General features: G+C 39.8%; 1 protein-coding gene across 1 annotated transcript in view; it reads left to right on the plus strand.

Annotated features, from left to right (window-relative positions):
* LOC124612254 (conserved oligomeric Golgi complex subunit 6) overlaps positions 1-24,039 on the plus strand; it is a 111,799-nt gene that overhangs the window by 27,117 nt on the left and 60,643 nt on the right. The window contains exons 4-7 of the mRNA XM_047140336.1: positions 7,719-7,843; positions 8,722-8,942; positions 13,107-13,267; positions 21,225-21,461. Of these exons, the coding sequence (XP_046996292.1) occupies positions 7,719-7,843; positions 8,722-8,942; positions 13,107-13,267; positions 21,225-21,461 (744 nt within the window). The remainder of the gene's footprint in view (positions 1-7,718; positions 7,844-8,721; positions 8,943-13,106; positions 13,268-21,224; positions 21,462-24,039) is intronic.

Consider the following 24,039-nt stretch of genomic DNA (forward strand, 5'->3'; position numbering starts at 1 on the left):
TAGTTGGTAAACTTTTGGCATGAAAGAGCTGTTACTGTCCATTGTAACAACTTCAGAACTATTTTGAGAGCCATAAATAAATATCTCTAAATAAAGAGGTAATTAAATAACTTTTTATAAAGTAGTGGTAATAATTATATCATTATTAAAGTGAAAGTTTGGTTAAAATATATGTCAGCTTATATTTAAACACTGTGAACAATAGTTTTTCATTTACTTGGAAAGTTTCTGTATGTCCAGTTTGTAAAATGCCATTCTTAATTTTAGGAGTGGTCCTAAATAGGCATCAATAATTTAGTTCCTCAATTTGTATTTAATGTAATCACATTAGAAAAAAATACATAAATGCCTAGATCTCACGAAATTTCAGACAGAATGGGAAGATTTCTTTTAATTGGAAATGTTCTCATTAGGAGGTAGAGGACCTCTACAAAAACCAACAGAAACTAAGAAATTACAGTAAATTAATAACATGCTTCCAAGTGTTCTGCCAAGCTGTTGTTTCCTGTTCATGCAAAATATTTCAACAACCAACCAAACCATCTTCTTCAGGTCCCTGAAAGTTTTGCTATTAAATGTACTGCCTGGATTCCAACTTGGATTGTGAATTATTGTTTGTCTCACTCCACTGTTTACAGCAGAGTTTGATTTCCGATGCCCATTTCACCCTTTGAAACTCTTTTGGTTTTCAGAGCTCACACTAATATTCCGTGAAACGCAAATTCTCTCCATGTTTTTCAACACTGGTGGATGTGATGTCAAACAGGTTTTTGATAAATTGAGTGCCTGACCCCAAGTATTATTAAAACTGAAACCAACCCTGTTTATTAGGTTTTCTGATGTCTTTATTTCGATACACTTATTAATTATGCTGTCCCAGAAACTTTGTGTGCGCTCAGTGACATTGGTCTCATCATAATTCATTTCATGATTATATTCAAGACAGTGCTCGGTGACAGCTGATTTGCTTCGTTGTTTTATTGAGGTATGTTGCTGATGTTCCCTGGCTCTCTCGACTCTTCTGATGACATGACACATTCACATGGAATGCAATACCCATCTGGCATAAAATGGAAACATCAACTTGGCAGAATGAAAGCACACTATTGATCACTCTCATTGAGAAAACCTGTGAGAGTTCCTCTACAAAAATGGGAATGGGGAGTGTTAAAACAGAAGTAGGGGACAAAAATAACACTATACGTAAGTGGGGAAATTTTGTGGATGACTGCAGAAATAAGAAGACATTCATTAGTAGATAATGCTGAGAATAAAATATTTACCTCCTGCCTTCTTTCAGAACACAACAGTCAAAAATTGACTTGGCAGGGAACAAATGGAACTAAAACTAAAGCTGATTACATTTTATCAAATGCTAATAAATTGCACCTGATATTACAAAGTAGCCAGTATCTAACTTCAGAAGGCCCTGTCCCCGTATTGTGATAGAAGCACTTGAAAGAGAAAAAAGTCCTTCTAGGTTTCAAAACTATACTTTCCTTCTACAGGAAGGGAATAGGGACTAAGTAGAGGAGGTTGAAAGTTGGAGCAGGTCACTTGGATAATAGATTGAGAGGAACCCTTCTGTTGTGAGGATGTGAGTAGGAAGAGAGGCAAAGATAAAGATGTCATCAAGTGGTTGTACGTCCATGAGCTTTCATCATTGTGGTCCTTGCCATTATTAAATGGTAACTGACAGCCATGCGATTGCTGCCCTGATCCTCACAGCTACTTGAATAGACTGTAGGAATCACAAGGCATGTGTGCAGTAGCAAGCTCTGTCGGTGAGACCACAGACAATGCTGCCACCACTCTGTAGCCCACCACTGCCATAACCAATTGTGTTTTGAGTAAATACAAGGTTGTTTGCATAAGTTCTCGTTGGTGATAAATGATTAAGTGCAGAGTTATACTATGTTATCAAAGTATTGAGGGGCTCTGAGAGTATGTTCTAAATTGTTTTTGATTAAAAATAATGGTTCGCTGTGTAGTTATCACTGCAGACAAGGAAAAAAGATGGAAATTATGTTTCATATGATTCCTTGGAATAATGATACGAAACAAGAGCAAATAAATGTTGTTAAATGCTCCGATTAATTTTTGATTGCTAATGCTTGTGTGTGTGGCCAATAAATTTTGCTAATTCGGATTATGAAAGGAATCTGAAAAGTTGAATCTTTTTCTGAAACACAAGCTGAAGCCCGTGACTGTTCCAGCTCCATATTCCCATCCTCCTGAGTTGATTCACATGGTAGTAATGTGCATAACAGTGATAGAGAAATCATTAATTATGAATACAAACATTGCTGCAAATGCAATAGTGCTTATTTGTGTCAACAATTAGAACTTAGGAAAAAGATTAAGACAGAAGTATACAGATGTAAAGGATCGTCTCTCTTCACATACGCCGAGTTACTTAAAATAAAACATTTTCAAAAAGTAGTTGAGGATTCTTTTTCTTACTATCAACAGTTGATATGAATGGACATAGTCCATTGTGGTTATCTGAAGGTATTCTACATCTACATTGATATTCCGAAATCCACCATACAGTGCATTGTGGAGGGTACTCTGTACCACAACTAGTCATTTCCTTTCCTGTTCCACTGGCAAAGAGAGTAAGCGAAAAATGGCTGCCTATATACCTCTGTACGAGCCCACATTTCTCTTATCTTCACGGTCCTTATGCGCAATGTATGTTGGCAGCAGTAGAATTGTTCGGCAACCAGCTTCTGTTGCCAGTTCTCTAAATTTTCTCAACAGTGTTTCTCTAAAAGAACATCACCTTCCCTCCAGGGATTACCATTTGAGCTCCTAAAGCACATCTGTAACTTACACATTGTTCAAACCTACCTGTAACAAATCTGTGAGCCCTCCTCTGAATTGCTTCAAAGTCTTCCTTCAATCTGACCTTGTAAGTATCTCACACTTGCAGTACTCAAGAACAGGTCACACCAACGTCCTGTATGCGATCTCCTTTGCGGGTGAACCACTCGTTCCTAAAATTCTCCCAATAAACCAAAGTCAACCATTCGCCTTCCCTTCCACAGTTCTTGCATGCTTGTTCCACCTCATATCCCTTTGCAACTTTTCACCCAGACTTTTAAATGACTTCACTTAAAACAGGACACTAGTAATACTGTATCTGAACATTGAACCTGCATCAACTTATACATTTTTCCACATTTAGGGCTAGCAGCCTTTCATGACACCAACTGGAAATTTTGTTTCAGTCATCTTGTATCTTCCTACTTCCTACAATCACTCAACTTTGACACCTTACTGTACACCATGGCATCATCAGCAAATGACTGGAGCTTGCTACCCACTCTATCTGCTAAATCATTATGTATGTAGAGAACAACAGTGGTCCTATCACTCTTTCCTGGGGCAGTCCTGACGATAGCCCTGTCTCTGATGTACACTCGCTGTCAAGCACAACTTGCTGGATTCTATTACTTAAGAAGTCTTCGAGCCACTCGCATATCTGATTTTATTCCATATGCTCGAACATTCATTAAAAGCCTACAATGAGGCACCATGTCAAATGCTCTCCAGAAACCTAGAAATATGGAATCTGCGTGTTGCCCTTCATATTTCTCAGTATATCATGTGAGGAAAGGGCAAGCTGAGTTTTGCATGAGTGGTGCCTTCTAAAACCAAGCTGACTTGTGGACATAAGCTTCGCAGTCTCAAGAAAGTTTATTATATTCGAACTGAGAATATGTTCAAGGATTCTGCAGCAAACAGAAGTTTGGGATATTGGTCTGTAATTTTGCAGGTCCTTTCTTTTACCCTTCTTACATTTTGGAGTCAACTGCACCTTTATCCAGTCACTTGGGTCTTTGTGCTGGGCAAGAGATTAGCAATAAGTGCAAGATAGGTAAGGGGCCAATGACATAGAGTACTCTTTGTAAATTCGAACTGGAAATCCATCCAGACCTGGTGATTTATTTACTTTCAAATCTTTCAGTTGTTTCTCTATGCCAGGGATGCTTATTACTATGTTGTCCATTCTGGATTCTGCCTGATGATCAGATGACTGTATGTTTGTATGATTTTCCAGTATGAACGAGTTCTTGAATGTTAAATTTAAAATCTCTGGCTTCCATTTTGCTGTGTTCACCTGCCACACTAGACTGGTCAACAAGGGACTGAATGGAAGCCTTAGACCCACTTAGCGATTTTACGTAAGACCAGAATTTCCTTGGGTTCTCTGCCAGATCTTTTACTAAGGTGTGACGGTGGTAGTTGTTGTATGCTTCATGCACAGATCTTTTCACAGACGTATGAATCTCTACTAACCTTCGCTTGTCATCATTTGTGTGTTCCCTTTTGAACCGAAAGTGCAACAGCCTCTGTTTCCTCAGCATCCTCCAAATTGTTTTATGAAACCACTATGGATATTTTCCATCCTTTATCCACTAGGTACACAAGTCTCCAGACCATGAGTTAGAATCTGCGTAAACTTTGCCAATAATTCCTCTACATCCATCTTACTGGAAGTAAGTTATGCCAATTCACTGTCCAAGTGAGATGGTAATAACTGCTTATCTGCTGTATCTAGCAGAAACACACTCCTAGCCTTCTTGACTTATTTATTAACTTTCGTAATCAAAGTTGCTGTAATGACATCATGTTCGCTAATTCCCATTTCTATACTGACATTGTCGATAAGGTCTGACCTATTTGTTTATAAGGTCTGGCCTATTTGTAGCTACAAGGTCTAAGATATTTCTGTGTCGTATGTAATGCTGAGCTAGCTACTCAAGACATGTTTTCAGAAAACATTTTCAAAGTATTTCAGACAACTGTCTCTCTGTACCCCCTGCAATGAATCCATAGGCATCCCTGTCAGTTGGTTAAAGCAGCCTCCAACTAGTATTGCATGATCTGGGTATTTACGCGCCATTGACCGTAGACTTTCTTTCAATAACTTTAGAATTGTCACAGCAGAATCAGGTGGCTGATAAAGCATCCAACAATTAACTTGGGTTCACCCACACCTCTGTCACATGCAACTTTGACTTCACTAGAGAGAATATTTTTGTCAGCTGCAATGAACACTCCCCATCCTATAGCCTCTAATCTGTCATTCCAATATACGTTCAATGACTCAAAATATGTCAGAGCTTTCCAGTTCAGGTTTCAGCCTGCACTCGGTCCCAAGAATAATTTGAGCATCTTTACACTGCATGTCTTATAAAGCGTTATGTTTTTAAAGACAAATTTATTTGTTTATAAACTAATAAATAAGTTGATACTAATAATATACTGTGATAATAAAATGGTTGATTGCACACTCAACATTATGTGTGCGTGATGTGTCTATAAGCTTCCGTGTGGTGTGGTGAGGAGAGACTGTCGGTGGTGACAGCACATTGGCATGTGATACTACTGTGCATTCTGGTAACAATGCTCATCCTTATATAGCCCTGGTAGTGGTGTGATGTTACCAGTGCTCAGTCCATCGCTATATAAGACAATGTTTTCATCCCATGTCTGCTGCACTATCATGGACATCACAATTCCTACTTGCTCTGTTACGCTATGCTCAGCTGCAAACTGCTGTCTTTATTGATGGTGTCATCATAAATTTTGCTTTTTTAGTCATATGCAGTTAAAAGTGGGTGCAGCAGACATAGGATGGAAACATTGTTTTATATGGCTATGATTCCAAAAACAGGGAGTGGGCAGAATTGTACTTTTACTTGCTGCAGCCAGTAATAGTTCAATGATCTGCATCAATGCCAGAAACAATTATGCTTGTGCGCTGCACTATTTGAACACTGCGGGTGACTGACAGTTTGTGATGGTGCATTGGCAACACTGGACAGTTGGCATGTGAAGTTGAGAACTGTGATAGGAGAAATTAAGCCCCAAAGTATGAAATGCGAGCCAACAGGTAATATAAACCAAATTTTAATGTAAAATCCTTCAACAACGAACTGAAGTATTCAATAGAACAAGTTTATAAGCAGGTCTAAAAACCAGTGTTAGGGTTAAAACAACATATAATCAAAATATTTTAACAAAATAAATAATTAAAGAGTGAAATTAATCATGAGTGCATTTGGTAAGATATATACATTGCTTGTTTTCCAAATCCAAGCTTCTGTTGTATCTGATATAAGAAATGTACTACCAGCTTTTAGTTGTATCTGCACAGCATTGGCTTTCAATACAAAAACCACCAAATATTATATTGGTTGATCAACCATTGGTGAAATCCTTTTTGGAAATTGCTAGAAACAATAGGCAAACAAATAAATAGTGAACAAACTGGAGTGGAAGACCTATTTATGACTGTAATGAAACCAAACAGAAGGTGGGCAAGACCTGTTGCCATGTGAAGGGGTGGTTGATGGACCAATGAAGTTCTTCTTTGGATTCCAAGAGATAAGGAAAGACCAAAGTGATGGCCTAATGGAAAAAAGAGTAAATGACATTAGAAAACATGCAGAATCAATACAGATAAATTTTGTTGCAGTGCGTAATGTATGGAGAAGCCTGGAAAAGGTGATTATCAAGCAGTTATTGTCAGCTGGCTGGTAATGATGATTCGAACATATCTGATATGGGTACAAGGCATTTAAACTTAAATAACAGTTTGGAAGGCTGTAGTAACAATCTAAAAAATTTGGCTGTTATCTGTGGGTGTTTACAACAGTCTGGCTACAGTGTAAAAATGAGACTGCTTTCTTTCCTCTCTACTTTTTTATAGAGTTCCATACCTCAGTCAGTAAAAATGGAACCTTTACGGGATCACTTTGTTGTCTGTCTGTGTGTCTGTTCAACTATTAAAAACCCTTTTTTGCAGGAACAGGTAGCTATATCAAATGGAACTTTTCCATACATTACGGTCTACAGTCCCTTGGTGGTGTAAAAAAATAGAAGCTACAAAGTCACTCAGAAGATATGGTCATTTATGTCATGTATTTTGATACTTGCAAACTCGAGCATGAAAATCTATAGGCTACTTCCTATTGACCTAGAATCATGATATTTAGCAAGAAGCAAGGTTTCACAGTATGATCAAAGGAAAAAATCCGAAAATAGTTAATTTGTGACTATATAATACAATTTTTTTCTGCCCTTAAGATCCATCTTGCCCATGTTGGAACTGATAACAGGCAAAAATAATTGATATTCTTAATTGCTGGGGTGGATGAGGAATCTTTACACATAGTTAAATTTGTATGGAAACCCCAGTGCTCGAGCTCTACTTGCACTTACCCAGATTCTTGTACAAGTGCTAATATTTTGGAATTTGGGGATCCATAATTGTGTGTGTGTTCAGCCTAGCAACTGTGTTTCACAATTACCTCTTTCGATATGAAATGGACAACAATCAGCTCTTTCTCATTGATAAGTGCTGTACTAAAAATTAGTTACTGCATACATTATGAATTTTTAAATACTTTAAGAAAATAGTTGCTCCAGTTTTGAATTACTATATTGGAACAATGTTAGTGTTATAAGATAGTCATTTTATTGGTGATATTCATCCACTTTTGGGGATTACAGTATGATTCCACTCTCTTAATCATCGTCAGACAAAATCAGTTTCTTGTCATGATCAAATATCTTCGTATGTTCGCAAGTATTATATGAAATAATGTGTTTTGAGATTGGAAGTTCCATTTAGATGTTTATAGTAATGAATGAATATATGCTGTCTGTGCTGGAATTGAAACAGATTCTTATTATGCTTATAGGAAGCAGCATTAGAGAGGCTGTATCGGTGGGCACAAAACAATTGTCGAAGTATCGAGTCTCCAGAAATCAGTCTTTTGCTAATGCAGGCAATGACACGTTTGCAAGACAGACCTGTTTTATTCAAGTAAGTGTTTTAGTCTAAATTAAAACTGTTATTCCATTATTACAGTTTTGAGCTTAAAAAATTACTTCCATTTTTAATTAAGTGATAGGCTTTGGTAACTACAGCTTACAGACTAATGTAGTAGATGAAAAGAAGTATTACATGAGAAGGAAAGAGTTCAGTATTGCCTGAAGAATGCCATTGAAAATAAGGGTTAAGAAGTAGCATACACACCTTCACTGACATGAAAAGCTGTGACAGTGTGAGAAAAGGTGAATATGTTGAACAGCAGTGTCTTCATAGGTCTTCATATATAGGATTTGCATCATAGTAATTTGATATACTGTTAAAACAGCAATCATCATTGCTAATCATTCAGAGCTATTTGATCTTTACTGCCACTGTTATCATTTCCATTGCTCACACTAACAGACACGCTTTATCTGTACATCTCTTCAGTTTAATGTGGTTTCTAACTCCAGTGTCATTCATTTGTATACTGAATACCACTATTGTTGGGAAATGATTGAGGCAACAGTTAATATTGCAGTGTTATTGAATAAGAAAATGTTCTTTGAAACTTCTTTCCTTTCATTATTTATGTATGTCATAATGACAGGAATTAGAAATTTGAAACCTACAGCACTTTCCCTCCCTCCCTCCCTCCCTCCCGAGTAGCAACTTTCCTTTTCATAATATTTTTTACATTCCATCCTGGATTTTCCATTGTTTTATTTGATGTCGATAGTATTGTGAGGATGTAGGCTGTTCTGTAATTCTTTTGTTTGTAATTTTGTACCAGTGTTCTGTATATAAACCTGCAGAGTTCATTAAATATATGCTGAATGAAAAAGATTGTTTTAATCAGAAGTTCTGTAAATTGAATTTGGAATTTGCAGATATATTATTGATGAGTACTGCACAGCTCGTCGATCAGTGTTAGTCCGCGCCTTTCTTGATGCTCTTACGCAAGGAGGTCCAGGAGGAACTCCAAAACCAATAGAAATGCATGCACATGATCCACGCCGATATGTAGGTGACATGCTTGCATGGCTGCATCAAATGATACCATCAGAGAAGGAGAATATGCTATCCCTGCTTAGAGGTTGTGACAAGATAGGTATGAATAGGTTCTACTATTGTAATCTTAGCTTTGATTTATAATTTGTAATGTATTACCATATACTATGGATAACTATACAACAGTTCATGGTTTCTTCAGAAATATATCATGGTTCGGCTACTTACTGCACCTTGTGGTGCCCATCTTTGGACAGTCGTGAACAAAGTGTTGAACATACGTTTGATGCATAGTTTATCTTGTTTGTGGTGTTCTTCTGTATATCTGACATTGCATTTAACTTTTACTTTGTATTCATCAAGACCTTAAGCTCAAATTTCTTGTATATTGTTTGGAACAGTACCCGTTCTTAGTTCATTAATATTAATTACTTTATCATCATCATTGAAGTTCGCCCCTGGTAGCTGAGTGGTCAGCACAACAGAATGGTAATCCTAAGGGCCTGGATTTGTTTTCCGGTTGAGTCAGAGATTTTCTCTGCTGAGGGACTGGGTGTTGTGTTGTCCTAATCATCATCGTTTCATCCCCATCGACACGCAAGTCGCCAAAGTGACTTCAAATCTAAAGACTTGCACCCGGCGAATGGTCTACCCGACGGGAGGCCCTAGTCAAATGACATTTACATTTATCATCATTTAGCCTTTGTTATGAAGGTCAATCTAAGGAACTACTCTTAGGATTTTGATTTGGTTTTTACTAATAAATAGATTCCCTCACAAGAAAGGTTTGCTTATGTAAAGCAAAAATATTTCATGCAAATTGGTTGAATTATGATTATTGCAGTCTGTATGTGAAGGTTAATCTCAGGAACTACTATATGGACTTTGATATTGTTTTCATGAACGGGTATCAACACATGAAATATTTTAAAATATTATACATGTTGTTGTTGTTGTTGTTGTTGTTGTTGTTGTTGTTGTTGTCTTCAGTCCTGAGACTGGTTTGATGCAGTTCTCGATGCTACTCTATCCTGTGCAAGCTTCATCATATCCCAGTACTTACTGCAACCTACATCCTTCTGAATCTGCTTAGTGTATTCATCTCTTGGTCTCTGTCTACGATTTTTACCCTCCACGCTGCCCTCCAATGCTAAATTGGTGATCCCTTGATGCCTCGGAATATGCCCTACCAACCGATCCCTTCTTCTGGTCAAGTTGTGCCACAAATTTCTCTTCTCCCCAATTTTATTTAATACCTCCTCATTAGTTATGTGATCTACCCATCTAATCTTCAGCATTCTTCTGTAGCACCACATTTCGAAAGCTTCTATTCTCTTCTTGTCCAAACTGGTTATCGTCCATGTTTCACTTCCATACATGGCTACACTCCATACAAATACTTTCAGAAACGACTTCCTGACACTTAAATACCCCTGCGGGTCCGGAGTAAGAATAGGCCCGAGGTATTCCTGCCTGTCGTAAGAGGCGACTAAAAGGAGTCCCTCCCCCTCAAGGGGGTAGTTAGCGCCTGCGTCCGGAGACGGACGGTTCCACGACCTCTATTTGCAGTCATTTTGCTTTTTCACTTCTCGTTTCTTCCTTCCTTTGGTTGGTTCCTTTCTTTGCTTTTCTCCATCTCACTGTCTTCCTTACTCTTTCCCTTGTCTTCTTCTCCTTGCCTTCTCATTGCCTTCTTCTCCTTGCCTTATCTGGTCTCCGCCTCGGCGTTTGAGACAGTCTGTCCTCTCTCTCTCTCTCTTCTTTTTCCTCTTCTTCCTTCCTCCCTGTGCGCGCCTGAAGGCCGACCCACACGTTCGCACGCGTAGCCGGTGACGGAGTAACGCGTAATTCCCCGCCCTGGGTAGACAAGTAAGGCACGCACGTACCCCCTGGTAAAGGCCAGGCCCAGGGAGAGGTGATTGCCTGAGCTGATACCTTCTGAACATGCCGATTGGTCCCTCCGTCCGTTTCTCGGGAGGTGTGACCTGAGTTGTAAACATTCACCTAAGGCGGGAGTGCCCTCTGAGAGGGTCCCCACAAGGAAGGAGCGCGCCATCGGAGGCGCTGGCAATCGTGGGGGATTCCTCTGCAATGGATTTCTCTCCATCTCTCTCAACTCCTTCCCAAAAACGGAAACTTGACCAGCCACCAGTGACAAAAGTACTACCGCCTGCCCCACAGTTCCTCGTCGTTTCTCGATCTGAGGACGGAAAGGATTTTTCCTCTGTCAACCCTTTCATTATCCAGAAGGGCGTAAATGCCATAGCCGGATCTGTCAAGTCGTGTACCAGGTTGCGTAATGGTACCGATGCCGTGGCCAAGGCTGCGGTCCTCCAGCCTCGGACAGCTTTTTGTTGTGTCCCTTCATCAGATTGTAGCAGGGTCATTTGTCGGCGCATTTTATTGCTGTGGCATGCCGATTGGGCTGCACTTACGGACAACAAGCTTCGAGCCTTGAAACCTCTTCCCGCGGCTTGGACGTCCTCCTCACGCCCCTCTCGGCAGGAGGAGGTAGTTTTGGCCCGGTTACGAATTGGACACTGCCGGTTCAGCCATCGCCATCTGCTGACGGCAGCGCCGGCGCCGTTCTGCCCATGTGGGCACTTGCTGACGGTCCGCCACATTTTAACGTCCTGTCCGGATTTTACTACACTGCGTCTTGATCTTGGCCTGCCATGTACTCTCGATGCTATTTTAGCAGATGACCCAGGAGCAGCTGCTCGCGTTCTTCGTTTTATCAAATTGACCAACCTGTCTAAGAACATTTAATTATGCTGTTTTCTTTTTTTTTTTTTTTTAATCCTATGCCTGTCGATCTTTTATCGTGTTTTCCCTTTTAGTTGCTGTTTTAAACTTGTGCCTCGCGGTGCATTCCTAACATAGTCTGGGCGCTAATGACCGTTGAAGTTGTGCGCCCAAAAAAAAAAAAAAAAAAAAAAACTGCCACTTAAATCTATACTCGATGTTAACAAATTTCTCTTCTTCAGAAACTTTTTCCTTGCTATTGCCAGTCTACATTTTATATCCTCTCTACTTCGACCATCATCAGTTATTTTGCTCCCCAAATAGCAAAACTACTTTAAGTGTCTCATTTCCTAATCTGATTCCCTCAGCATCACCCGACTTAATTCAACTACATTCCATTATCCTCGTTTTGCTTTTGTTGATGTTCATCTTATATCCTCCTTTCAAGACACTGTCCATTCCGTTCAACTGCTCTTCCAAGTCCTTTGCTGTCTCTGGCAGAATTACAATGTCATTGGCGAACCTCAACGTTTTTATTTCTTCTCCATGGAGTTTAATACCTACTCCAAATTTTTCTTTTGTTTCCTTTACTGCTTGCTCAATATACAGATTGAATAACATCGGGGAGAGCCTACAACCCTATCTCACTCCCTTCCCAACCACTGCTTCCCTTTTATGTCCCTCGAGTCTTATAACTGCCATCTGGTTTCTGTACGAATGGTAAATAGCCTTTCGCTCCCTGTATTTTACCCCTGCCACCTTTAGAATTTGAAAGAGAGTATGCCAGTCAACATTGTCAAAAGCTTTCTCTAAGTCTACATATGCTAGAAATGTAGGTTTGCCTTTCCTTAATCTATTTTCTAAGATAAGTCGTAGGGTCAGTATTGCCTCACGTGTCCCAACATTTCTGCGGAATCCAAACTGATCTTCGCCGAGATTGGCTTCTACCAGCTTTTCCATTCGTCTGTAAAGAAGTCACGTTAGTATTTTGAAGCTGTGACTTATTAAACTGATAGTTTGGTAATTTTTACATGTGTCAACACCTGCTTTCTTTGGGATTGGAATTATATTCTTCTTGAAGTCTGAGGGTATTTCACCTGTCTCATACATCTTGCTCACCAGGTGGTAGAGTTTTGTCAGGAATGGCTCGCCCAAGGCCGTCAGTAGTTCCAATGGAATGTTGTCTACTCCTGGGGCCTTGTTTCGACTCAGGTCTTTCAGTGCGCTGTCAAATTCTTCACGCAGTATCGTATCTCCCCTTTCATCTTCATCTACATCCTCTTCCATTTCCATAATATTGTCCTCAAGTACATCGCCCCTGTATAGACCCTCTATATACTCCTTCCACCTTTCTACTTTCCGTTATACATATGATCTGAATTTTCTCAGAGTTTCTTCCTAGGTTCATTTGTAACTTTTTTAAATTGTGTATGCATTAGCAGTAGGAATTTATTTTAAAATTTTTAGTTTCATTTAATGAACACAGTTCATTACTGTATTGCTTTTGTTTCCATTTCAGATGTGATGGAACATGTACAGCTGGCACTTTCAAATATAACAGAGGGTGTATGCTACCCTCTTAGAGTTCGTGTAGAACAGATTTTATCAACGGACTCAAAGGCAACTGTCTTGTATGCTGTCTATTGCTTAATCTGTTTCTACCACCATATAATTGAGCAGGTAAGAAAATAGTTCAGTTTTCGTGCAACTAACTAAAGATATAGCCATTTAAAAATTTTATTTTGAATAGAGCTTAGCTGATTAAGATGGAAATTACCCATTGGACTGATGAAAATCTGAAGTTTTGCATGTATTGTGGGAGTATGTGCCTTTGTGTGGGCACCATGTTTAACACAAAAAAGTGACATTATGTCAAGAAAACTAGTAAATTATGAGAGAAAATTTCTGATCAGTATTTGCTTTAGTACTGCCTGTAGGGGCATTTAAAAGTAAAAATGATGACACGGTCCTGCCTTTCGAAATTATTAGTTCCTTCTGAGGTAGGAGACAAAAGTAGGTGTGGAAGTTTAAAAAGAAAGGATAAGTCACTCAGACTCCAGAATAAGAGGGCTCCTGCTGTAGTAAGGACAAGGAAGACAAAGATGATCTGCAGTGGTGCAGCAGTCATTCTCATAATGGCACTGAGCCATTGTTGATGAGTTGGATGTTGAGATGGCGCAACCAGCATTATTGTAGAAGACCATGCTATTCTTACAATAACAATTGAGGAAAATAGATAATGCCTTGCCACAAGAGATGAGATCAGTCTCAAAGGCCTCACAAAAAATGGAGTAAAAGAAATTTTGAAAAGAGATTTTTAAATTGGATTCTCGAGTGCTAAAAGTCAGTATTGAGCTTCTGGAGTTAGAGAATTCCAGAGTGACTCAAAAATACACTGCACCCATGCCCTTGTACTTAGCTTCATAAAAACAAGCTGATTGTAGGAGACAAGAATATCAACACACTTGTAGCTATCTTGCATGACACTACATGCACGAAATTAATCAGTCACACTACTGCACTACAATAACTTTATTCTCTCTTCAGTAATTTACAACTGTCAAAGCTGAACAAAAAAATAATTGGCCGACAGAATAGAGACCACTCAAGATGAAGCAGCTGGGACATATATGTGAATAATTGGGGTGAAAGCAATGGAAAGGAAACGGAAGAGGAAAGAGATAGGAAGAAAATAATGACTTCAAGCTGCACAGGGCATTGCGGCAATGCAACAACAAGACAAAAAATTTGTGCTGGACTGAGACTCGAAACCAGATGCTCTGCTTCTTTAACCGCCTTGGCCATCGGGACACATTTTCCATCAGTTACCAACTTCCTGCTCCCTGTACCACCACAACCCCCACACATTAATCTCCTACTCGCAGATTTCTAATTCCAGTAATAGCTCAGACATTGCTTGTGCGTCTGTACGGAAACTTTTCCTCAAACAGCTGTCACGCCCATAGAATTAAACAAACAAAAATCACTTTGCAGTTTATTTTTCTACTGACAATTTCCGCTCAGACCCTGTGCAGTAGAACAGAGCTTCAGCAGTGTGCAGGCATTTGAAACACTCATTGTCCTGCTCTGGTGTAAATTGCTGGAGTCTTAGGTGTCACCTCTTGGCTTGTCTGGAGCGGTTGTAGATGAAGCACCTCTGTGTGCTCCTTGTCTTATGAAACCTGTTTGGACATGGTAGATGCTAGTTTTTTATGGTTCTTTTGAACTATTTCATTGTCTGATGCTTCCTGTTACATTGTATGCACATAGTGTGTTCTTCCTGTCGTTAACTCATTGTATGGCTGTTGCAGAGGGAGGCATACCACATCAGACCTTAGCACTACATGTGAGCATGTTCACAAGTCCTTGTGTATGAAAATCTTGTTATCCTTATGCTGTAATATTAGATTTGCGCATAAGTTTTTAATTTAGCATTCCATTTTCTGAAGCAAATGTGGTAGTTTTGCAGCTTCTGGTCCGGGCCATGTGAAAGAAAACTCACGGGAGGCATAAAGCCTCTCCATACACCATCACCACTGTGGAAGTACCGATGTCTGACTTGCACACGGTTTGGATGCCCAACTAAACCAGTGGCTGCATAGAGGTTTTTGGTTTTGCTATTTTCATTTCTACTAAAAGCAAAAGTAATCAATTTGCAGCCCAAATATATGGTGAACAGTTTGGCTTCACGTATGGTCGAAAGTTCATAACTTGCTAGAAGCTTGTGGTCATACGTGCTCCGTATGACCTGCGCCTCTGTGACCTTGCTTGAGGAAAACCCAAATGGTTGCCCTTTTGCACCAGCCGATGGAATGCAGCTGCAGTTGCTTGTTGGTTGGCATCTACCACCAGTTGGAGCGTTGCATCATGAATGGGATTGGCCAAAATAACTGCTTTCTGCAAGCTGGACTTTGCCTGGTCACAAGATCATTGCATTTTTGATGTCAATACCAACAGTTGTCTTGCCTGATAGCACAGTCGTCAGTAGTGCTAGCACCTTGGCTGTTCCCAGTAGGTGTCAACAATAGAAGTTGAGGACCCCAGGAATCCTCTCAATTGATGATAATCCATTGATTGAGAAATGTTCTTTACGACATTGATATTGCCTATTAGATGTCACATGCTGGCCAGTGACACTGAGTGACCTGGGAACATCACTTTTTTTTTGCCAAAAATTACATTTTGCCTTGTTGATTACTATGCCATATTTGCCTATCTGGTCAGACACCACCTTGAGATGTTAAAGTACCACCAGGTTAGTGAAGAATACCATTATATCTTTGAGGTATACAAAACAAGAAGCTAGCCTTTAGAAGACATGACGTACGAAATGCTGTCATGTTTGTGCTGCTGTTTTCAGCATAACAGCATTTGTAACTGTTCAGATGACTCAAATGGAATTGTTACAGTGGTCTTTGGCACATCTTCTTCTGCCGCAGGTATTTGATTGCAAAACTTTTAGCAATCTATGACACTAAAAATCATGGCTTCTGCTAGCACACTGGTGAAATCTCTAATATTCAACACTGGATACCTGTCTGGAATTGCATATGCATTCAAATTGTTGTAATCCACGCAGATCCTCCAGATGCATCTTTTTTTGTGACAAGATGCAGTGATGACACCCACTGGCTGTCTAACCTGTGTGCAATCCCTGGTTGCATCTTATTCTGAAATCTCCTCTTTGCTATGGCAAAATGGTCATGTGCTAACCTTTGTGGCCACTGTGAAACCAGTTCCCAGTACAGTCCTAATGTGGTAGACTGTTTTTTCCCCCGCACTCTTACTTTGATTCTAACTACTGTGGTCCTCCGCCTGTTTATCCAGACTGCAGCTTGGTCTCATGGTGCTCACAGTGCTCTGTCCTAATGAACCTGTCTTGACCCCTCTATCCATCATAATGTGCCCTCCACTGAGGTCCGTCTTGAGCTGCTGGTGACTGTCGGAATCTGCACCTAATATGGGTTCCACCACATCCACTAGCACAAACTTCCACTGGCGCTTTCTACTAAACCCGAAATCCACTTCTTTCTTGCACTCTCTATAAGTTGCTATGGATGAACTGTTGGCCACCTGACTGGTTGGTGTTTTGCTCATTTCATGAGTGGCTAGTGGGACAGTGCTAACATCTCACCCAGTGTCGACCAGAAAGCAACAACCTGTCCTACCGTCTCTCATGTACAACCTCCATGACCATGTTAACAAATTGGATTGGTTTCTCACTTGGGTGGCAGCTGTAGCATCCTCGATTCTCTCTTTGTGTTACTCCCATTTGCTCCTTTGAGCCACCACACCTATTGTTGGCCACATGCCATTTAGATGAGTACACGGGGACTCACATCTTGTGGCCCATTCGCCAAAACATAGGTGGTGACAATCAACTGATTCTTGTTGCTTCTTTTGAATAATGTTATCTCTGTTCTTAATGTCCTGCTTGGGTGTAGCCTCCTCATCCCACACCATCATTGTTCTCTCTTTCTGTAGTGCATCTACCTGCTCTTTCAGACTGTGTAATTGCTTGATGATGTCTGTTTTTTTGTTCTTGATTGATTGCTGCAGTCTCTTGGGCATTGCCTTCCCTGGTGATTTTCATCACACTCAATGTGGTCGCTAAGTCCAGCACTGCATACACCTTGCGTGTGAATAGGATTGTGATTTTTCCTTTCCCTTTTTTATATGTATATCTAATTGTCACTTGCACTCAGCATAACATAATACTTGCAAATCTATCATGACTCAAAAATCGGCTTGGAAGTCTTGTTTATAAAAATGGGTCATTTTACCAATAGTCAGTAAGTTTTGGCAATACCACAACACACATGAGCAGAACTGTTAAAAAATAATGTACTTGTACATGAGACCATTTCTGCTTACATAGTTCTTTCTAGTTGATGCTGCATTACATTTCCGCAATTTTTTATGAGCATATCGGTTTCTCTCAGACTTTATGCTTCAAATAACACTATCAGTAAAACAGTTCAAGAAGAAATCCTAAATGTTTCTTCCTTTTACTAAACAAGTGGTTCCAGAGACAGACTGAAATACTGTATGCTGAGGTTGTTCAGTGTGTTCTTGCCAGTCACCTGTATTAATTAGTGTAACACTACAGTTATACATGTTGCCGCAATACTTGTTGCTTGCTGCAGCTAGTCATTTAATGAAAACTCATGAAACAAATTGGACAATTCTAATGTGTTTATTTTGTGTATTCTATGTCTAGATTTGTAACAAAGCTGAAAATTAAAGTGGAAATTGTTACTATATTCATTAGTTGAAACACTTTCTGGCTCATAGTTACTTCAATAGCAGAATCATTTTCCCAAAATAAAATGTCAAGAACTTAGCTTTCTTGAAAGCTTCTAATCATCATTTTTACTTAACAAGCTCTTGGAGAATTAATGAGGTTATAGTGCATGCCAATTAAAAATGTGGTCAGAGATTCTACATCTACATCTATACTCTGCAATATGCTATGAGGTGCATGGCAGATGGTATGTCCCACTATACCAGTTTTTCGGGTTTCTTCCCTTTCCATTCATGTATGGAGCACAGAAAGTTGAATGCCTCTTGGGTACAATAATTATTCGAATCTTATCTTCGTGATCCCTATGTGACAGATACATAGGGGATTGTAGTATATTCCTAGAGTCATCATTTAAAACTGTTTCTCGAAACTTTGTTAATAGACTTTCTCGGGATAGTTTACGTCTATCATCAAGAGTGTGCCAGGTCAGTTCCTTAATTATCTCTGTGACATTCTCCCATGTATCAAACAAACCTGTGGCCATTCGTGTCACACTTCTCTGTACACAATCAATATCTCCTGTTAGTCCTATGTAGTAAGAGTCCCATACACTTGAGCAATATTCTAGAACCCGTCACAGGAGTGATTTGTAAACTATCTCCTTTGTAGACTGTTTGCACTTTCCAATATTGTACCAATAAACTGAAGTCTTCCACCTGCTTTTTCCATGACTAAGCTTGTGTGATCATTCCATTTCTTATCCCTACAAAAAGTTACACCCAGATGTTTGTATGAAGTGGCCAGTTCTAACAGAACTCATTGTTATTATGGTTGTAGGATATTACTTTTTTTTTATTTTACATTTCTTAACATTTAAAGCAAGTTTCCAATTTTGCACCACTTTGAAATCTTATCAAGATATGACTGAATATTTTTGCAGCTTCTTTCAGATAGTGCTTCATTATAGATAACTGTATCATCTACAAAAAGTCTGAGGTTAGTATTAATATTGTCTGCAAGGTCATTAATACACAAATGAACAGCAAGAGTCCCAAGAAACTTCCCTGGGGCACACCTGAAGTTACTCTATATCTGATAGTGACTCTCCATCCAAGACAACATGTTGCATCATCTCTACCAAAATGTCCTCAATCCAGTCACAAATTTCACTTGATACCCCATATGATTGTACTTTTGACAATAAGTGTAGATGTGGTACTGAGTCAAATGCTTTCTATAAATCAAGAAATACAGCATCTACCTGCCTGCCTTGTTTCAAAGCTTTCAGTATCTCATGTGAGAAAAGTGCAAGCTGGGTTTCACATGATCGATGTTTTGGAAACCATGCTGACATTGAGGAGTCATTCTGTTCAAGATACCTCATTATTTTTGAGCTCAGAATATGTTCTAAGATTCTACAACAAATCAGTGTCAAAGATATTGGATGGTAGTTTTGTGGATCCCTTATACTATCCTCCTTGTAGACGGGTGTGACCTGTGCTTTTTTCCAAGAACTGGCAGGGTTTTTGGTTCGAGGGATCTTCGATTGAGTGTAGTTGGAAGAGGGGCTAACTGAGCTGCAAATTCAGTGTAGAATCTGACGGGTATTCTGTTGGACCCTGGAGCTTTGTTCAGTTTTAACAATTTCAGCTGTTTCTCAACACCACCGACACTAGTACTTATTTCATTCATCTTTTCAGTGGTACGAGGTTTAAACTGGTGCAATTCTCCTGGATTTTCCATTGTAAAGGAACATTTAAAAAGTGAGTTAAGCATTTCGGCTTTTGCTTTGCTACCCTTGATTTCAGTTCCTGTCTTATTCACTATGGATTGGACACTAACTTGGGTGCCACTAACAGCCTTTACATACAACCAGCATTTCTTTGGGTTTTGTGAAACATCATTTGACAGTATTCTGCTATGGCAGTCATTGAAGGCATCATGCATCACTCTCTTGATAGCCAGATGTATTTCATTTAGCATCTCGCTATCTATCAAAGTTCATCCCCACAATTCACTTAGCACTTCAGTAGCCTCAGAGAAGTTAGAAATTCAAATAAACTGACCTGTAATGGAGAGTAAAAAAGGTGTAAAGTAACTTCGTAACTTAGTGGTTGACACTTATGGTTTGGTTGATGAAAATTGTACATTCCTGTGTAATGATACAGCCAAGAGTGTCTGATAAACTCTGAATGCTGCACATAAAAGGTGATGTTGAACAGTGGAAGGTAGTGGGTAGATAAGTGAAAATATTATTTACTGTGTTACCATCCCTATCTACTCTTCCAGTTGACTGTTCCAAAAAGCACACTGATAAATTTTAATTGTGATGTCCTCTGTTCCAAACATTCCGGCACAGGCATAATAAATTAACATGTCCCTATTAGTTGACCGTATTCAACTCATCAGCTTCCATTTGGGAATAAGAGCACTAATTGTAGTTGTACTGTTGTAACTGCTTGTTAATTTGAAGTTATTTTGTGTATGGCTGATCTCTCATTTTACCAGTGTTATTTATTCTAAAATATGGAGCTGTGAAGTAAATATATACACAAAATTAATGCGGCTTTTGATAACAACAACAACAACAACAACACTGACAGTGCAGTGACAAAAGTCAGAATCCGTGACTACCATTGATAATTTTTTCTCAAATACTTTATTCCCTACTTTTAACTTATTAGAAATATGAAGAATTGAAGAATCCAAGCTATTGGTGTTTTGTCCTCTGACTATCGTCACTCTTAGAGATCGAGCAAATGTATATGTTTTGAGAATCAATACATAATTTGTAGCAATCAGAACTACTATTGAACATGACAATAAGGCAATTTCAGTTACTTCAAACAGTTAATACCTCTGTGTGTGACTTGAGTTTTCAAGGATACTGTGGTATAATGACTGTACTGCTTGAACAGATGTTTTGTCCCAGCAGTGTAACCCCAGAGCTTCATTTTCCCAGCACAAACCCCCTCCTAACACAGACACATACACCCCATCCACCTCAACCCATGTTAGCACCAACAAAAGTTCACAGGTAGTATCCATCTCCTTTTGCTTTTTAGTAAAAGCACTACTAGTAACGGTAATGGCTTGTGCCTTGCAATCAAATTTTGGGCCTTTAGTTTAGTGACAGATCCACCATATTGGGGACAGTTTTGTGAAAAACATTTATGAAGGAATTGATGCTTTCTTTGAAGTGGAATGGCTTGCAATTAAATATCTGGCATTTAAAAAGCAATAGTATTGATCTCTTATAAACAACTTGGTTTGAACTTCACTCTGAAAACTGTTATTGTCGGGTGGCTCTGAAACTGAGTTTTATTTTAGTACAAACTACTGTTGGGGAAACTCATCCAGAGATTAAAATACCTATATTATTTTTTGTTTCAGGTTGTCCAAAAGTGTACACTTGAGGGAACGTTGAAAGAGCTGCAGGAGCAGAGCCAGCAGGTGTTTCTGAGAACATTACAGAATAACGTTCAGAGCCATGTGAGGGAGGGTGTGGAGAGCCCACCATCTGATTTAACACCTAGCCCCGGAGTAAAGCAGATACTTGGTTTACTGAAGGAAGTCCTCTCTGTGGCAAGTGTTACAGAGACTGAAGAACGTCAACAAGACATGGCCAAAGTATGTGAAATGTGTCTGTGATACTGTGCCATATCAGTTCTTTGTGTCATTTTTTTTTTCTTTAAAATGACAATGAATAGTGCTAGAATGATTATGACTGTATTATACAGAACAACGGGGTTTTCATTTGTTTCTCAACTGATTCTGATTAATTGAGAGTAGAATTACCAGATGTGCATTTGCATTCTCCATTTATGACATCACATTATTTTTGACAAGTCTTTATTCTTTCCTTCAAGATTTCTGTCATATGTTTATTAGTTAATATTGACAATGGAATAACAGTGACAACTTTAATTGGAGTAGATTGTTACCATATGCAGGATGCATTGAGCAAATGATAGGTTACATTTGAAAGTAGTCTGTTTGATACTGGTCAACTTTTGGACAGTCCTCCACACAATCAGCAACAATTAAATTATTTTTAAGTTTTGGGTTAATGTACTTAGAAGCAAATACACTATGTGATCAAACGTACCCGGAGACCGCTAAAATCATAAGTTTTTCATATTAGGTGCATTGTACTGCCACCTACTGCCAGGTAATCCATATCAGTGACCTCAGTAGACATTAGACATAGTAAGAGAGCAGAATGGGCCACTCCACGGAACTCGCTGACTTCAAATGTGGTCAGGTGATAGGGTATCGCTTGTGTCATACGTCTGTACATGAGATTTCCACACTCCTAAACATCCCTAGGTTCACTGTTTCTGACGTGATAGTGCAGTGGAAATGTTGATGGGACACATTCAGCACAAAAGCATACAGGCCAACCTCAAATGTTGACTGACAGACTGCCCCAGTTTACGAGGGTCATAATGTGTAATAGGCAGACATTTATCAAGACCATCACACAAGAATTCCGAACAGCATCATGATCCACTGCAAGTACTATGACGGTTAGGCAGGAGGTGAAAAAACTTGGATTTCATGCTTGAGTGGCTGCTCATAAGCCACACATCACGCCAGTAAATGCCAAATGATGCCTAGTTTGGCGTAAGGAGTGTAAACATTGGAAGATTGAACAGTGGAAAAACGTTGTGTGGAGTGACGAATCATGGTACACGATATGACAATGTGGTGGCAGGGTTTGGGTGTGGCGAATGCCCGCTGAACGTCATCTGCAAGCATGTGTAGTGCCAAAAGTAAAATTCGGAGGTGGTGGTGTTATGGTGTGGTCATATTTTTCACAAAGGGGGCTTGCATCCCTTGTTGTTTTGCATGGCCCTATCATAGCAAAGGCCTACATTGATGTTTTAAGCACTTCCTTGCTTCCCACTGTTGAAGAGCAGTTCTAGGATGTCAATTTCATCTTTCAACATGATCAAGCACCTGTTCATAATGTATGGCCTGTGGTAGAGTGGTTACACGACAATAATATCCCTGTAATGGCCTGGCCTGCGCAGAGTGCTGACCTGAATCCTATAGAACACCTTTGAGATGTTTTGAAATACTGACTTTGTGCCAGGCCTCACCAACTGACATCGATACCTGTCTTCAGTGCAGCACTCTGTGAAGAATGGGCTGCCATTCCCCAAGAAACCTTCCAGCACTTGATTGAATGTATGCCTGCGAGAGTGGAAGCTGTCGTCAAGGCTAAGGGTGGACCAACACCCTATTGAATTCTAGCATTGCCGATGTAGGTCACCACAAACTTGTAAGTCATTTTCAGCCAGGTGTCCGGGTACTTTTGATCACATAGTGTAACTAACAAAAACATTCATCATATTCACATACACTCCTGGAAAATGGAAAACAAATCCATTGATGCAAATGAATAATACCCGCTGTACTTGCACTGGACACTACGAGAGAGCAGTGCATCGGATGATCAAATACGCAGCACTGCGGACACACCAGGAACCACATTATAGGTAATGGAATGTTGCTAACTGTGCCGCAGTTGTTCTCTGCCAAAGCCAGTGGCAGCCAGTTTGCTCTGGCATACAGAGCTCTATCTGTGTCTGCAGCATTGTTAGCATGCTGCGACAGCATGTACATGAACCGTGTGTGCAGTTGATGGAGTTTGAGCGAGAGATGTAGTGGGCCTGCGGAAGGCTGGGTGGACATACTACAGAATTGCGAAACACATGGGGCACGAGTTCTCCACTGTACATCAACATTGTCGCCAGTAGTCAGCAGAAGGTGCACATGCTTGTCAACCTGGCTCCAGACGGCAGCAACATACAGATGCATGCCAAGACCATCACATCCTACAAAGTACCATACTGGACAGGACCATAACTTCACAAAACTTAGGGATATTGTTGCTCCAGGTGCATCAGCGAGAACCATTCAAAACAGTCTTCATGAAGCAAGACTACGGTCCCATGTACCGTTAGGGTGGCTTCTCCTCATGCTGCAACATTGTTCATCCTGTCTCCAGTGGTGTCACGATAGGCATAATGGAAGGATGAATGGAGACGTGTCGTCTTCAGTGATGAGTCACTTCTGGCTTGGGACCAATGATGATTGTATGCATGTGTAGTGTTGTGCAGGTGAGTGCCAGTGTCAGGAGTGTATACAACAGAGGCACAAAGGGCCAGGATCCACATAATGATGTGGAGAGCAATATGCT

The sequence above is a fragment of the Schistocerca americana genome, chromosome 4, assembly GCF_021461395.2.
Source record: "Schistocerca americana isolate TAMUIC-IGC-003095 chromosome 4, iqSchAmer2.1, whole genome shotgun sequence".
NCBI lineage: Eukaryota > Metazoa > Arthropoda > Insecta > Orthoptera > Acrididae > Schistocerca > Schistocerca americana.